This window comes from Canis aureus, chromosome 4, assembly GCF_053574225.1.
Source record: "Canis aureus isolate CA01 chromosome 4, VMU_Caureus_v.1.0, whole genome shotgun sequence".
Classification (NCBI taxonomy): Eukaryota; Metazoa; Chordata; class Mammalia; order Carnivora; family Canidae; genus Canis; species Canis aureus.
In genome coordinates this window covers 52,471,658-52,489,462 of record NC_135614.1, presented here as the reverse complement: position 1 = coordinate 52,489,462, position 17,805 = coordinate 52,471,658, and the positions used below count along the sequence as shown (strand labels likewise).

The following is a 17,805-nucleotide window of genomic DNA, read 5'->3' as shown; positions in this document are numbered from 1 at the left end:
ACACATAATCAATAAATGTTAGTTACTAGAATTGTCAAAGTTGGACAACTAGTAAAGTAAAAATGCTGACATTGCAACTCAAGTTTATTTTATTTATTTACTTATTTTGCTCCAAAATGCATAGCCTTTCTATTATACCAGAATTTATTTAACAGAACTTATTATTATTATTATTATTGTTATTAAAGTGTAGTTGACATACAATGTTATGAGTTTCAGACATACATGATTTGACAATTCTGTACATTACTCAGTGCTCACCACCTAACTATGGTCACTGTCACCATACAGAATTATTACAATATTATTAGCTATATTCCCTATGCTATACTTTTCATCTCTGTGACTTATTTTATTTATTTATTTATATTTATTTTATCTCCTTGCACCTCACCAGACCTCTTAAAGGTCATAAGAGCACTAACTACTGAACAGTTTTTAAGTTCCTGCCATATTTTAAATTTTTTAAATATTAAAAGGTTTCCAAAATTCTGATATATTTTTAATGTTTTTTGTATATTAAAGCTTTTGACTTACACAAAAATGCAAGGGTGTGCACAACCTCATTTAGACATAAATTCAAAAAACAAGTTTCCTGAAAAAGCCCCTCCCAGCTATCTCTGCAATAGGTTCTGTGAATTACAGAAAACTAAGTAATAATCTGCTGTTATTGCTGATTACCTGTCTGGCTTCCTTAAGGGATATTTCGGTTCTGTATTTCTGGCATGGGGTCTAACAAACATTCAACAAGCATTTCTTGAATGGGTTCATTGGGCAAAAGTTCATTTTTGGTTCCAGGACCACTTAACACTGTTAATATTAGTGAAGACCACAAAAAGCTTTTGTTTATGTGGGTCATACTTATCAATATTTACTGTATTAGAAATGAGAACGGAAAAATATTTAATATTTATTAATTTACGAGAACAACACACCTATTCAATGCCACTGTATTTTCCAAAACAAAAAACCCTTTTAGTGAGAAGAGTGGCATTGTTTTACATTTATGCAAATATCCGTCTTAATAGAAGACAGCTGGATTCTCAAAGCTCCCTCTACATTCAAGCCCTTGCGCGATCACATGACAACATCCCCTGGAAAACAGTATATTCATGAAAGGAGGGTGGAAAAGGCAAATAGCAACTTAATATTATTATGAAAACTGTTTTGATCTAGTAATGGGCCCCTTGAAAGGCACACTTTGAGCAAACTTTATTTTGGACAAGGTTTATGCTTCAAGATTCCCCTCTGCATGGCCAGCTTCAGAAGTCAGAGAGGAGTAAAAAGTAACAGCCCGGACGCAGCCTCTTTTTCCTCCGCGCAGAGGAAGGCGGAGTCTTGCCGTAACCCAAAATGGCAACCGACACTTGCAATTCCGTCCGTACAATGGCGTCACATCACGCGACAGCAACGCGCTCTCTCCCCGAGGCTTCCACTACATTTCCCAGGATGCTTTGCCAGCAGCGACGCCATTGGTTGGCGCCGAGGGAAGTGCACTTGACGGAGCGGATATAGAAGATCCCGGAGGCTGGGAAGGTGAAGACGCGAGGAGCAGGGGACCTGTGAGTAGCTGCCTGGCTCCGTCCGCTTTGGCTGGGAGGGACTCAGGTAGAGGACGAGCCGTTGGGAGGCGCAGGGGGGGCCCTGGCTTAGCCCTGCGGCTCAAACTCGCGTTCTCACGGTAGACCCGGGAGCAGAGAGAAACAAAACATTGCTGTGGAAGCCAAGTCTTAATTAAGATTTTGCTGCTTGAAGTTCTCTTGGGGCGAGCTGGGACGAATTCGGGCCCGTGTCGCGGCACAGGGGTTGTTGGCGTGATTTTGCCGCGACGAGGGGGGTGGGGGGGCGGGGCTGCTGGCGGTCTGACTCAGCTGGTGCAGCCGCGGTCCTCAGCGGGGTACAGTAGGGTCCCCTGGGCTGCCCTTTAAAAGCACAGGTGTCCTCTGGGCCTGCGCCAGACCGGTGAGTCAGAGCCCGCGGAGGATACGGTTTGGGCAGCAGGACTTGCCAAAGCCTCCCGAGGGCTATGATGTCTGGCCAGGATTGAGAACCGCTCTTAGTGTCTGCGGCCGACCCCGCGGGGACCCCGAGGAGGACCAGATTCCCATTCCACTGTGACCTGCGTTGGCTCTACAACACACGTTTGGGTAAAGTTGACCCTCAGGGTTCCGAGCTCCATCAGAAACTTACTCTTGAGCTTCATACGGTGGTACTGGAAAGACAGGCCTGCATTTTTTAAATTTACGAGCGGGCTATTAATTCCGAATAAAGATTAGGGCCGTTTCATTTTCTTCTTGCCGTTAAACAATAGTTTATGCCTGTGTTTTGGCTACCCCGGCAAAATTCGAGCAGTGGAAAGAGGAAGAGCCACATTAAAACCAGTCTCCCGTAGAAAACAAAACAAAACAAAACAAAACAAAAAAACAAAACAGTCTCCCGTTGCTTATATGAAATTCTGAAAGGAGTGTCAGTAAAAATTTGGCATTATGAACCTACGATAACCAGTTTTTTTTATAATAAATTTCAGTGACAGGAAGTTAGGCTATGTTTTGGGTTTTGATGCAGAAGTTTATATGTAATAGGATTTTTTTTTTTTTTTTTTAGATTTTATTTATTCATGAGAGACACAGGGAGAGAGGCAGAGACCTAGGCAGAGGGAGAAGCAGGCTCCCCGTGGGGAGCCCAGTGCGGACTCGATCCCAGGACACAGGAATTCTGACCTGAGCCACCGAGGCATCCTGGATTTTTTTTAGTTGTATTTTATTTAAAGATTTTATTTATTTATTAGAGATGGAGAGAGAGAGAGAGGCAGAGACACAGGCAGAGGGAGAAGCAGGTTCTATGCAGAGAGCCCGACGTGGGACGCGAACCCAGGTCTCCTGGATCAGGCCCCGATTGGAAGGCAGCACTAAACCGCTAAGCCACCGGGACTGCCCCTGGATTTTTTTTTTTTTTTTAATTTTTATTTTACTTATGATAGTCACACAGAGAGAGAGAGAGAGAGAGAAGCAGGCTCCATGCACCGGGAGCCCGATGTGGGATTCCATCCCGGGTCTCCAGGATCGCGCCCTGGGCCAAAGGCAGGCGCCAAACCGCTGCGCCACCCAGGGATCCCCAGATTTTTTTTTAAAAAACAAGTTTCCTCTGCTATGCAAAAGTTGAGTGTTCTTGTCAAGCCTTTCCTGAGCTGAAATGGCCTAAAGCAAAGATTATCCACATTATCCACATGCACCCCTACCCCCATTTTCCAAAAGGTGGAGTTCTACCACTTTCCGTTTATGAAAGACCTACATGAATATTTACCTGTTTTCACTAATTGAAAGAAAACTGAAGGGGATTTTCACTTTTTTGGAAACTGTAACCATACTAACGTAGGTCTCTGTTAAAAGCTAAGTGGAATAAGGCAGACTTTTGGAAAGTGGTAGATAACTGTATAAGCACCATTACCTAACATATTTTCTCTTTCCCCAGAGCTTCAGCTTCACTTCCCTCACTGATACAGCATGGGGGAGAAGTCAGAAAACTGTAGTGTTCCAGAGGATCTCTTCAATGGTTTGAAAGTTACAGATCACCAGGAAGCAGAGTGTGCTAGTCCTCCAGTTTCTGATCCCAAAGATCACCATCTTCACAACAAGCTGCTCAAAGATGTTGAGGCTCATTCTCAGGAAGAAGACCAGGGAGAAGAGTGTTTTCATGACTCTAGTGCCTCATTTGAAAAGGAGGAGCCAGGAGTGGACAAGGTTGAGAACAAACCTGATGATAATGTGAATTCCTCTGAACTTGATGAAGAATACCTAATAGAACTGGAAAAAAACATGCCAGAAGAGGAGAAACAGGTAAATATTTATTGTGCATGATCTGCCGCATAAACTGCTTTTTAAAGTGAATAAATGTGGCTGCTACTGAAACATAGATTGCATCATGTGGTAAAGAGTTACTTGCCTATCTGTGTCCTTGTTGCTTCATTAGTGATGGAGCTAAGATAAATCAGTATCATGGCAAGGAAGCATTCACTGTCTGCTTGGCAGATTTCTTTCCTTTTTTTTCTTTTTTTTCTTTTTTTTTTTTTGTTGGTCAATATTGAGTTCTTATGTCTATCTTATATAATTTATTTTCTAGCACCTATATATAGCTTTTAGCTCTCAAAAAAAAAAAAATGCTATCTGTGCACCTGGATGGCTTAGTCCATTAAAGTGTCCGACTCTTGATTTTGGCTCAGGTCATTATCTCAGGGTCGTGACATCGAGGTCTGAGTTGGGCTTCGAGCTGGGCGTAGAGTCTGTTTAAAAATTATCTCTCTCTCCCACTCGTCACCCCCACCTCTAAAAAAAAAAAAGTCTTTATTGATTGTTGGTTGCTGAAATTCCATTCCTTTATGGGACACTTGTTAGACTTTAGAATTATGGTATGCTGTCTATTTGTGTTAATTCCTTAATAGCAACAGATGACTGCCTGAATATCCTAGTGGTGGTTTGGTGCAGAGTGCAGTGACTAGGGCCTGCATTATTTACATAATGTTCTTGAGGAACAGAATCATGTGGGATAGTAGTTATCATTTGTTAAGCACCTATAATAATGCCAGACACTGAGCTTATGAAATTATTTGTGTTTTCATGTAATCTTCACAACACACCTATGGAACATACTGTTCATACATACTTTCCCCACAAAAGAAAAGAACTTAGTAACTTGCCTGAGATCACACATCTAGTAAATGGCAGAACTGATTTTCAAACCTAGATCTGTTTGATTCTTAAATATAATGTTGAATTTAGTAACAAAAATAGCTGTCTTTCTACAAAGCAGATACGCTAATAAAATGTCCACTTTCCTGCTTCTTTGCCCCTGGGACATATCCTTACCTGGGCAACCCTTCACTTTTGGAGACAGAAGTCTTGGTATCCCCCATGTATCCTTCCTTCTCATCCCATAAGCAAGGCTATCTGAAGAGTTACCGTAACAACTGAGCTTGTCTGCAAAGAACTTGAATGAGATTTTGTAGCCTTGGCTTCTGAAGAACTCACTCACTAAACAGCTTATGCTATTTTGATATTGGGCCGGGATACTAAATGTGCATTGTAACAGTGGGAGTGGGGAGGTAATGTGACATGGAGAGGAACATCTTGTCTTTCCTTAGGCATTTTTAATTTTCAAGCCTGTTAGTTTTAACATGCATGTATTAGCTTTTGTGCTAATGTGTGCTGCCAGAAGAGAAAAATAAAGGGCAAAGAAGAGCCAATTTCATAAACTACCTCAGCAGAAATGGCTCAGAAAATTAAATCACATACTCTTTGATAATTAGGGAAATGATTTTCCAGAAAGGGTTTGGTTCAGTTTTCATTTCCCTGGTGCAGGCTTTTTAGAAATGTTGATTAAATGTCTGTGTTGAAATGTTAGCAGTGCTTTTCTGATACCTTAATACATTTTGTCCTGATAGTGAATTTTCTACAGTTCCATTGGCTTGATAGTTGTGTGGTTTGGCTCTAGATATTACATACTCTGCTTTCCATTCCCCAATTTAGTAAAACTGTGTTTCCTGACCAGGAATCACATTTAAGTTCTATAAGTATTTAAAATAATTACTTTTATTACCTATAAGTTGAATATTCTAAATAGCGCAATGCCTATTAAACTTTTTTCTTCCTTTTAAAAATTAGGATGTAACTTCCATATAGTGAAACTGTTTAAGTTCTGTGTATAGTTCAGGGAGTCTTAACAACTATATATACCTGTGCAACTCACCCTTATTAGGATCCAGAACATCTCCATCATTCCAGAATCTCCCTTCGTATGCTTTACCACTCATTCATTCCCTCCACCTCTACCAACCCACAGACCTACTGTTCTAATTCCCGTTAGGTTGGTTTCTTGAATTCCAGACTTTTGTGTAAATCACTTTTCAAATATAAACATTTTATATTTTATATTTGTATATCAACTCATGTTTTCATAGCTTAATTCAAAAATTTGTAACAATACCTCGTAGAAACAATGTGCTGTGGTATTAGCCATTGTTATAACTCCACTAAGGAAACAATCTCATGAGTGTACAGACTGCCTTTATGTAATTGTGGTGGTATTCTTAGTTATTTTTATGGCGTCTTGATAAATATCTTTATAAAGTTCTTAGGAAACCAGCAAAATAGATGAAGAAATGTCTCTTCACTGCACATATGTTTTGGTTTTGTAGGTGATCTGAAACAGGATAGCTTTGATTTCTTTTAAAATAGACAAAGTTGAGATAATTCAATAGCAACAAAGTAAACAGAGCCAAAAAATGTGAAGACTTGCAGCTTCACTAATTTTTTTAAAGGTTTATGTATTTATTTTGGAGAGAGAGAAAGAGAGAGAGAGAACATGCGCACTCAAGGAGGGGGAGGGGCAAAGGGAGAGAATCATCAAGCAGACTCCCCACCAACCAAAGAGCACTATATGAGGCTCAGTTTCACAACCCTGAGATCATAAACTGTGCTGAAACCAGGAGTCAGAGGCTCAACAGACTAAACCACCCAGGTTTCCCCTCACTGATAATTTTTAAAGGCAAATTAAAGCACTATGTCTCATATAGTTAGCTGATACCGTCAATGAGAGGATGTAGGAGTGCGTATACTAATTTCAAGAGTTTAAAGTGTTATATCATTTCTGTGGGATACAGGTATCAAATTTTTATATGGATGTTTCTTTAGACCAGGGCTATCAATAGAACCTTCTGCAGTGATGGGAATGTTCTATATCTACTCTGTTCAATACGGTTGCCTACTGGCCATCAGCTACCACATATTAATAATTGTCATCAGCTGGAGTATTTGAAATGTGACTAGTAGAGCTGAGGAACTGAATTTCAAAATTTTTTATTTCAGTTAATTTAAATAGTCACATGTGGCTAGTGTTTACCATATTGGGCAGCGCAACTAAACCTGATTGTTTTTAATGATTTATTTTAAGGAGTTAGAGTTGTGTACAGATGTTTATATAATGTGTACAGATGTGTTGCAGCATCATTTATAATTTTGAACATTAGAAATGATGTTCAACAGAGGGTATTACTTTAAATATTTTTGCCATTTTTATGAGGTAGCGTATTATGCAGTCATTAGAAAGATAAGTCTTAATGTTGACATGGAAGAAATGCCTGTAATGTTAAATGATTTAAACAGGTGTGATAATATGGCTTATAATAAGAGATATGGATATGTATTTGGTTTTTGTCCAGTTCCTGGCACAGAGTTCCTAAAACCCTTGGAATTGCCTAATAAGAGATAAGGGTATATATTTTTTTATTTATAACAATCCCCTTTCAACCACACATGAGGTGACTTTTGGAAGGCCCCTAAGGATGAGGTCTGGTTTTCAGAGTTTGAAGCTTTCAGCGCCACCTAGCCCACCCCCACCTCTGAGAAAGGGACGGGGCTGGAGGTTGAGTTAATCACTCATGACCAGTGATTTGACCAATCGTGCTTATGTACTAAAACCTACAGTAAAAACCCTAAGGAGGGACACCTGGATGGCTCAGTGGTTGGGCATCTGCTTTTGGCTCAGGCCGTGATCCTGGAGTCCTGGGATCGAGTCCCACATGGGGCTCCCCCTGGGGAGCCTGCTTCTCCCTCTATGTCTCTGCATTTCTCTCATGAATAAATAAATAAAATCTTAAAAAAAAAAAAAAAACCTTAAAGAAGGGTTCAGAGAGCTTCCAAGTTGGGTGAACATGTGGAAGTGCAAGGATGGCACACCCAGAGGTCATGAAAGCTCAGTGCCCCTTCCCACAAACCTTGTCCTATGCATCTCTTCTATTTGCCTATTCCCAGAGTTATAGTCTTTAGAATAAACTGATAATCTAATAAGTAAACTACTTTTCTGAGTTCTATGAGCTTCTTTAGCAATTTAATTGCACTTGAGGAAGAGGTCATAGGAACTTCCAATTTATAGCCCATGAGTCAAAAGCAGAGGTGACAACCTGGACTTGCATTTGGCATCTGAAGTAGGGGTGGGGTTTGGGCCAGTCGGGTGGGATGGAGCTCTTAATTTGTAGGATCTGATGCTGTCTCTAGGTGGATCATGTCCAAATTGAGTTAAGTTGCAGGACAGCAACTGTAGAGTTGGAGTTGCTGGGTGTGGGGGAACTTTGCACATAGGGTTCCATGTGAGTATTAACAGTAAAGGAGACACACAAGAGGTGTTTTTCCTTTATAGCAGGTTATAGGATGCTATAACCTATATAGCAGGTTATAGGATGATTCCTTTTAAGTTAGAAACCTATGTGAAAATATGTTCATACATAAAAGTTTGGAAAGATATGTGGTATGATTATTGGGGAATTTTTATTTATATTTAATATACTTTTTGGAAGTATAGTTGATATACAATATTGTATTACTTTTTGGGTGTACTACATAGTGTTATGATAATTGTGTATTTCTTACCATGATAATGCTTACCATCTATCAGGATACAAAGTTATTACAGTATTATATAGACTGTATCCCCTATGCTGTACTTTTTGTCCCCATGACTTATTTTATAACTGAAAGTTTTACCTCTTAATACCCTTCACCTATTTTGCTCATTCTCCACTTTTTTTTTTTTTTTACATGAAGCACTTGTTACATTTATAACCAACAACAATGCAGGTTATTCTGTTTTGAGACTATAAATAAATAAAAATTGATTCTTTACAACCAACATAGGCTTTTTACCAAACAGCACATGAAGCTGACCTTTGAGGATTTGGAAAGAAATGTTATAATAGGATCTGCTAAGTGTTCCTCTTCAGGCAGAATCAAGTATCAATAGCTAAAGCCTGTTATTCAAGCTGACTTGACCAACCCTGTGGCTGAGAAGATAATCCGGGCTCAAGAGAAGTTCCAGTTCTCAGCAGAATTCATAAATCAAGAGTAATGGAGAGGAGGAGGGGTGGAGGCAAAAACAAAAAAAAAGAAGTAATGGAAGAGGAAGGCAGTTAAGATTTTTAAAAAACAGGTAAAATCTCTTAAGAAAAGCACTGTATATGTGTGCGTGTATATCCTAATCTTTTGTGAAAACTTAAATGTCTGGGGCACCTGGGTGGCTCAGTGGTTGAATGTCTGCCTTTGGCTCACGTCATGATCCCCAGGACCTAGGATGGAATCCTGTATCAGGCTCCCCATGGGGAGCCTGCTTCTCCTTCCGCCTGTGTCTCTGCCTCTCTCTTTCTCTGTCTCTCATGAATAAATAAATAAAAATCTTAAAAACAAAAACAAAACTTAAATATTCACATGACCACCCAGAGCAATGGAATTTCAGGGGACATTTGAGATGTACTAGATCTGTGACACAAATAAGTGATTCTCAAAGGCTTGGCTGAAGTAAGGACAAATCTGGTCGCAGATGAGAATTGTTGCTATAATATCAGATGCAAAGGTGCTTTATAGTATGGGGACCTGTGGAACATACAACATTGTAGTGCTGTTGATCCTATAATCGAATCAGCTTTTATGGGCAACTTGTCACCATGGAGTTTAGGCCTCATGTATAAATTCCCTAGGTAATTCTTACATTTCGCTAAAGTTTGAGGACCTCTGTCTTGGGGCCTTCATTAAATAGCTGTTGAATAAATGGTATGATTGTCTGGGCTGTAAGAGCCAAAAATTGATCTTACAAGTTACAGTTTATCTCATTCATTTATTCTGGAAGTGTTTGCACTTCTTCCACATGTTAGTCATTATTTGAGGCTCTTAAGGATACAGTGGTAAACAAGATGAGAGGGTTTCTCTTCTCTCATAGCAGCTGTATTCTAGTTGAAAGATATTTTTTAAAAATAAGATGAAGTGACGAGAGGTTGTGTATCAGCAAAGACTTGAAGGGAAAAAGGAGTCAAGTGTGTGACAGTCTGAGAGGAGAATATTTCACGCAAGGGGAGAAGGTATTAGCATGATTCCTTGGCTTCAGCTACTGGGTTGATGAATACCATTTACAAATACAGAGGAGAAGACATTGGGACTTTGAGTTCCTTAGAGCTCTAGTGATTTATTTATTTGTTTATTTTAAGATTTTATTTATTCATGAGAGATACACAGAGAGGCAGAGACATAGGCAGAGGGAGAAGCAGGCTCCTCACAGGGAGCCTGATGCGGGACTCCTCTCGGATCCCGGGATCACACCCTGAACCAAAGGCAGATAGATGCTCAACCGTTGAGCCACCCAGGCGTCCCTAGTGATTTAATTCTTGATGTAAATGAAAAAAGTTTATTTGTAAGCCAAAATGCAGATTTAGTCATTTTAATGGGTTTGCTCTGTCCTGCCAATTGTTTGCACGTGGTATTCATTTGCAAATGGGTATATACATAGATCCCTTTAAGTAAGGGATACAAAAATCTGTTGCTGGGCACCTCGGTGGCTCAGTCAGTTAAATGTTTGCTTTTGGCTCAGGTCATGATTCCAGGGCCCTGGGATCGAATCCCACACCAGGCTCCCTGCCCCATAGGGAGTCTGCTTCTCCCTCTGTCGCTCTCCCCGGCTTTCTCTCTCTCTCTCTCTCAAATAAATCTTTAAAGGAAAAAAAAAAAAAAAGCTTGTTGCTTGGTGAACATGTATTCAGAGCACAAGGTTTCTGGGATTTTAAAACATTTCCCTTATTCTGAAAACATAAAGGATTGTTCTTTCCTTCAAGATGGTTTATGTTTAACAAGGAACCATTATTGAAGTATTGATTTGGAACAGAAGTTCTTTATCGGTTCTTTCCCTATCTCTCATTTTTCCTAAATCCTACAGTACTTAATCCTTTTAATTTCCATGTTTCTGCTACCTCATTGCATTATTTTCATAATTGTTTTCAATGTTGCCACTAACAGTGGGCACGTTTGCAGGGATCATTCTCTTGGTTGCTTCCCGAAAGTTTTCAGTAACTTCTATAGTGGTTTGCATCTTCTGTTAACCTTATGAGAAAACTTCTGATTTGTTGTTTCCCTTTCATTTCATTTCTAATGGGCATCCTTTTGAACTAAGATTGCCAAATTTATTAATTTTGAAGTTTATTAGTACTGAATTCAATGAACACTCTTGACAAGTGATCAAATAAAGTCCTAGAATTTAAGAATTGGAAGGAACCTTAGATTTCTGATCTTGAGTTTAAGTCAGGGGAAATAATATTTCCAAAATGTTTACTCCAAAACATTTGTAAGTTTGTGGGATAATTGTGGTTTGTTTACTGATGAACCAGTTAAAGTGGCATTCAGTCTTCCCTGTGTTTATTAAGGAAGATCACTTTATGTTTATGATCACTGGTTCTTTTTTTTTTTTTTTTAATTTTTTTTAATTTATTTATGATAGTCACAGAGAGAGAGAGAGAGGCAGAGACACAGGCAGAGGGAGAAGCAGGCTCCATGCACCGGGAGCCCGATGTGGGACTCGATCCTGGGTCTCCAGGATCGCGCCCTGGGCCAAAGGCAGGCGCCAAACCGCTGCGCCACCCAGGGATCCCTGATCACTGGTTCTTAAACTTTATTTTGCCTGAGTCACAGGAAATTTATTAATCATACGAAGTCCTGGGAATTATCTGATAGCACAGACTTGTAGGTGGCAGCCAGGAATCTGCTTTATTAATGAGCATCCCCAGGTCATTTTGATACAAGTAGAACTGTGGCCACTCTTTGTGAAATAGGAAGCCAGATTGACATACCACCAAGCTTCCAAAACACAAGTGTACCTAGTATACTAACTGCATCTAATATCAAAAGAAGAGTTTACCAATGGGATTTTTTTTTTACCCTCATCTGTGCTTGACATCTAAAAAAGACTTGTTGGGCAGAATTTAAGCAGCGCTAAATAAGGAAATTATTTCTATTAAGTTGAATTTTGGGAAATAGAATTTTTTGAGCTAAGAACCATGGAAATATTTCCAAAATTAGTTCCTCATAGAGCAGTCATCTTTGCTAACAAATATGGGACTTAATGAGAGGTCAGGTTCTAACTACAGCTTCAATCCAGAGAGCCTCCCTCCAGACTCCCTAGAGGGTTTCTAAAAGTGACTTGTGGAAAGAAAAAATGTATCTGTGTGTGTGAAGCAAATGATTCTGATTTCAAAGAAAACAAAACTGAAGCTTTTCCTTTTTAATGGCAAAGGAATTCCCTTCAGGATGCTTTGTAGGACAGGTATCTCTAGCTCTTTAAGTGTGTAGTTTTTTCATCCCACTCTGGATAAGAGCAAAGCAGAAAAGTTTTGTTTTATGTGCCTCCATTTTCCAGCCCTTTAGCAAGTATGTAGCTTTTCTTTTAACACTCTATTTTGACCCAGCTGTGGTTGATCTCTGTCTACACTGCTTGACACTTTTTATTTTGTAGCAATTACTTTGCAAAACTGCAGAGGGAAGCAGAGAGCTGCTGATAGATTTACAATATGGAAATTGACTTGCTGGTGTAAACCTTTTGGTTTTTTCCCTGTTGTCTGTTAATAAACACATGGTCACTCAGGATCATTAAGAGAATTTATAAAAATGTATTTAATTCAGGTTTTTGTCATTTAATGATAGAAGGGATATACACTTAAAACCTCTAACTTGTTTCATTTGTATTCACTGATCTTAACTATATGGACTATTCCCTAGTCCAGGACAAGGTAGTGGTTTGATGATTAATAAAGGAATGAAGAGTACCTTCTGATATTTTTGCCAGTTTACACCAAGATGAAAATTGTATCAATTTAAATTCTCCAGAATTTTGAATTACAGAAAGCTATTCCTCACAGAGATTAAAGAGGAATTCACCTATATTCTCTTCCATTACGTATGATTTCACTTATTACATGTAGACCTCCAATATCCTTGGAATCTATTGTGTAAGGTGTGAAATATATTCTAATTTTATTGTTTTCCAGATGACTACCAGATTTTCCTAACATCGTTTTCTTTAAAAAAATTTTTAAAAGATTTTATTTATTCATGAGAGACACAGAGAGAAAGGGAGAAAGGCAGAGACACAGGCAGAGGGAGAAGCAGGCTCCCTGAGGCGAGCTTGATGGTGGAACTTGATCCCAGGACTCCAGGATCACAACCTGAGCTGAAGGCGGACGCTCAATCACTGAGCCACTCAAGGCCAAACAACACTCAAGCCCCCAAACAACATTTTTAAAAGTCCATCTTTGCCTCAACAATTTAATTATATTTTAATATCAACTTGGACTAAGTTTGTATCCTTTTCCAAATGCTCACCTCCTACTTTTTTGTCAGATTATCAATTAAAATCTTAGTTTAGCATTTAGGGGCGCCTGCATGTTTCAATTGCTTAAGCATCCAACTTGATCTTAGTTCAGGTCTTGGTCTCAAGATCATGAGTTCAAGCTCTGCATTGGGCTCCATGCTGGGTATGGAGCCTACTAAAAAAAAAAAAATTACACTTAGGTTGGATCACCACTGGAAGATTGTGGTGGTAATGAGATTTAAAAATAACTGAAGGATTGATTAAAGTATAGAAATGTGTTGTCGGGATGGTGTTTTGCAATATAATATTTCAAAGTTCTTTTATCACTAAGTATAATTTTCTATATCATATGAAATTCCTTTGCCCTGGGGGAATCCCTGGGTGGCTCAGCAGTTTGGCACCTGCCTTCGGCCCAGGGCGTGATCCTGGAGTCCCGGGATTGAGTCCCACATCAGGCTCCCTGCATGGAGCCTGCTTCTCCCTCTGCCTGTGTCTCTACCTCTCTCTCTCTCTCTCTCTCTCTCTCTCTCTCTGTGTTTCTCATGAAAAAATAATTTAAAAAAAAAAGAAAGAAAGAAAGAAAGAAAGAAAGAAAGAAAGAAAAAATCTTTAAAGAAAGAAAAGAAAATAAAGAAAAATTCTTTTGCCCTGTGAGCCAAGAAAATCATTCCCTGGAAAATAAAATTAAAGATCCTGAGCATACCTGTATTTGTGAAGGCAAAGAATAGATTTTAAACATTTGCAAATTGAATTGATCCATCAGCAAAGGACACATTTTACTAATTCAATGGAAAATGGCCTTAGATTATGTATAGAAGAACAACTAAAGATCTGTGGTGTAAGTCCCTGATTCAGTGAGGTAAAGGTTTTTTTTAACATAGGTCTCAAAATGACTAGAGATGAAATCTCTGGGACTAGATGACATGTTCTAGAGCAGTGTCATCTTTTCAAGTGCCTTAATTCCTGATAGCAAGGGGATAAAAATATTTCAAAATTAAAATTTAATTTTTAAAGATGAAAAAATGTAGTGCTTTCTTTTATATTTGATAATTTTTTAGTGTACCATTTTAACATTTTTTTTTCATTTTAACATTTCTAATTTTTAAACTTTTTTAGCTAAATTCTTTTAGTGGTTGCTATGTGGATTACATTATGCACCTTATTACAGTCTAGTTTAATATTACATAATTCCAGTAAAATATAGAAATTTTGATTCAGTGTAATTCCATTTCCTCCCCCTCCTTTGTGCTACCATTGCCACATACGTGTTATCAATATATGTTATAAACCCAACCAAAAAAAAAAAAAAAAACCCCAACCATATCATAATTACTGTATAATCTTTTTGTCTCTTAAGGAAATTAGGAGAGAAAATAGGGCACTGGGGTGGTGCAGTTGGTTAAGTGTCCAGCTCTTCGTTTCAGCTCAGATTGTTAGATCAAGCCCTGCATTGGGCTCCATGCTGTGCGTGAAGTCTGATTGAGATTTTCTCTCCCTTTCCCTCTGCTCCTACCACTTATGTGCATGCACGCACTCTCTCTCAAAGAAATAAATCTTTAAGAAAAGAGAAAACAATATATTTATAGAGCCTTTTATGTATTTACCATTTCTAATGCTTTTCATTTCTCCGTGTAGATTTGAGTTACTATCTGGTGTTACTTCCTTTCAGTCCAAAGGATTTCCCTTAGTACGTCTAGTAAGGCAGGTCTGGTAGAAGCACATTTTGTCTTTATCCATGAATGTCTTTATTTTGCCTTCATTTTGAGGTATAGCTGCATATCTAATTCTTGGTTGGCAGTTTTTTTTCTTTCAGCATTTTTGAGTATGTTATCACAACTGCCTCTGGCCTCTTGGTGAGAAATCAGATAACACTAATAGTTTTGTTGTTCTTCTATACCTGATAAGTGTTTTCTTCCTGTTGCATTCAGATTTTCTCTTTGTCTTTGTCTTAACAGTTTGGCTCTGGTGTCTCTAGGTATGGATCTATGTACTTGTGGTTCATTGAGCTTCTTGGATCTTTAGATTAATATTTTTCATAAAAATTTTGAAATTTTCAGCCATTATTTCTTCAGATATTTGTTTTATCCTTTTTTCTCTTCTGGGACTCCCATCACATATTGTGAGGGCTCTGTTCATTTTTCCTATGCTTTTTCTGCCCTCATTTTTGCTCTCACTTCAAGTTTACTTATTTTTCATGCCAATTCAAATCTCCTATGAACTTTTCATTTCAGTTTTTGGACTTTTCAACTGTTTCTTCATTTTAAATAATTTATGTCCCTTTATCATGGTTCTCTCTGTTTTTTAAATTATTGTCATCATGCTCTCATTTAAATCTTCAAACACAATATCCTTTAGTTCTTTGAGCCTATTTATTTATAGCTGCTTTCAAGTCTTTGCTAGATCTAAAATCTGAATGTTCAATGTTCCTCTTAACTTTTTTTTTTCCTGATTGTAGGTCAGGCTTTTCTATCTCTTTTGATATCTTAAAATTTTTTGTTAAAACGACATTTTAAGTAATACTGTAGCATCTCTGGATTCTAGTATCTTCCCACACCCTCCTTGTATTATTTTTGTTGTTGCTTTTTTATCAACTTGTTTGTTTAGTGATTTACCTCAACTTAAGCTGTGCAATCTGTTTCCCCTGCAATATGTGGCCACTGACAGGTCTGCTCATTTGGGTTTTATTTTTGTCCTTGTTTTTATTTTTAAGTTTGGCCTTCTTGGGATTGCTCCTGTTTCTGCACAGTTTAGTGGTCAGCCAGTAACTGGTCAGAGATTATGTTCCAACACCTCAAACCAACAAGGCTTCCACCTACTGATTTGTTTGTGGATTTAGAAGTATATTACAATTTTAGGAAATTTCCAACTCTGCCCTGGCTGGACTTGTGTCTCCTCAGCATATATGTACAGGCTCCTGATAAGACAAGGGTGTGTGAATAAATTTGGCCCTCTTCATTCTTCCCAAGAATGTACACTACATCCAGTCCATCAGGGGTATTTGAAGAGCTTGTCAAGTACTTCTCTGTGTCTTCTATCTACCTGTTATATTTCTGTCTGGTCCATGGGTCCATAGTTTGCCCAGCCAGGGCTGTAGCCACAGATTAGTAGAACCTCTGACTTTCCCTGTTTGCTTACCACTCAGATTGCTACTTACTACTGACAATACCACTAGGCATGGATTGTTTTACCTTCTGCTTTGAATCATATCAGCCTTCTCAAACAGTGGAACTGCTGGTTATTCATGGCCTACCTTGCTGTATTAGAACTACGGTGTCAAATGCTGGGAGGAAGAAGAGGAGCAGTCCCTTGCAAATAAGCCACAGATTTCGTGGTTATTTCCTGAAGTTCTATAATTTTTCATGAGTGTTACTCACTTAGTTGTAAGCTTCTAGTCAGTTTTTAGGACACTGAAATGGTTGATTTTGATTATTTTGTCCAGTTTATATTTGCTTTTTAAATTAGAGGATTTGGTAACCTCTTCACTTTGCCACATCAGAAGTCCTACCCAGTAGTGAGTTTTGATCTGTGTAAATATTTTACACACTAAAATATTAAAATTAAACCAGAAAGGATAAGGGGGAAAGTCTTAAAATAGATTACAGAAACAGTATAACTATATCAAATTGATTACATAGCAAAGATAATTCCAATAACTTTGGATGCAGTACTCTGGCTGTTCACTCTTAGTAGGATACATTCTAAAGTTAGAATGAAACTTTAGAATGAAGTTTGAACTTCATTCATTTCATGCAATGAAATCTTGAACTTACATAGTAGGTTCGTTAAGAGTACTGATATTCATGTTGTAATTTCAGAACTTTTTTTTTTTAAGATTTTATTTATTTATTCATGAGAGAGAGAGAGAGGCAGAGACACAGGCAGAGGGAGAAGCAGGCTCCATGCAGGGAGCCTGACGTGGGACTCGATTCCGGGTCTCCAGGATCAGACCCAGGCAGAGCTAAGCCACTGAGCCACCCGGACTACCCTCAGAACTTTTTTTGTTGGTTTTAGGATAGAGCAAATGAGTAGATATATTGCTGTTATTGGAAACCAGAGTTTTCATTGTGGGAAAAGATGAGGAAGACTCCAGTGGTGTTCACTTGTATGACTACATACAAGATTTCATGTGTATGTATTCTTTGACGTGGGATTTTTGTGTTTTTCTCCTTCAAAGATGTATTTACTGTGTTTCTTACAGAGAGGGCCTAAAAACAGTGACTCACTAGTAACGGGAAACATACTAGCATCCAGATCTTGTTTTCCAAATACCATTCCCCACCAAAAGGATCCAGGGCTCCTTGGAGAAATAGCTGATTCCAAGGCTGGAGCAGGCATAGTACGAAGTTTTGCACGTGGAGCATAATGTACACTTGCTGCAAAGTCCACCTTTAGGACAGACCCAGGCAAAGGCTCATGCAGCTTCTGGAAGTGAGCTGGGGAGACTTAGGCAGGAAATGCTGGAGCATAGTCTAAAAGGGCCCTATGAGAGGAAAGGTGCAATTAGTTGAGGGCCTGGACAGGGGTCCCTCTTGCCTAGGTCTAAGGGCTGCACAGTGTTTTGTACCCATGAAACCATTTAAGCATTAAGTAATATTCCAAACATTCTGTGATGGTTTTATTATATATATGTATGTG

General features: G+C 38.7%; 1 protein-coding gene across 3 annotated transcripts in view; it reads left to right on the top strand.

The window, feature by feature from the left end:
- Positions 1-1,402: 1,402 nt before the first annotated feature.
- TTC1 (tetratricopeptide repeat domain 1) overlaps positions 1,403-17,805 on the top strand; it is a 46,746-nt gene continuing 30,343 nt past the window's right edge. The window contains exons 1-2 of one of the 3 annotated variants that reach the window (XM_077895675.1): positions 1,403-1,562; positions 3,472-3,836. In XM_077895675.1, coding sequence (XP_077751801.1) covers positions 3,504-3,836 — 333 coding nt within the window. In that variant the 5' untranslated portion in view covers positions 1,403-1,562; positions 3,472-3,503. Of the gene's footprint in view, positions 1,609-1,888; positions 2,148-3,471; positions 3,837-17,805 lie in introns of those variants that run through there. The other 2 variants (XM_077895676.1, XM_077895677.1) reach the window with 2 other exon arrangements.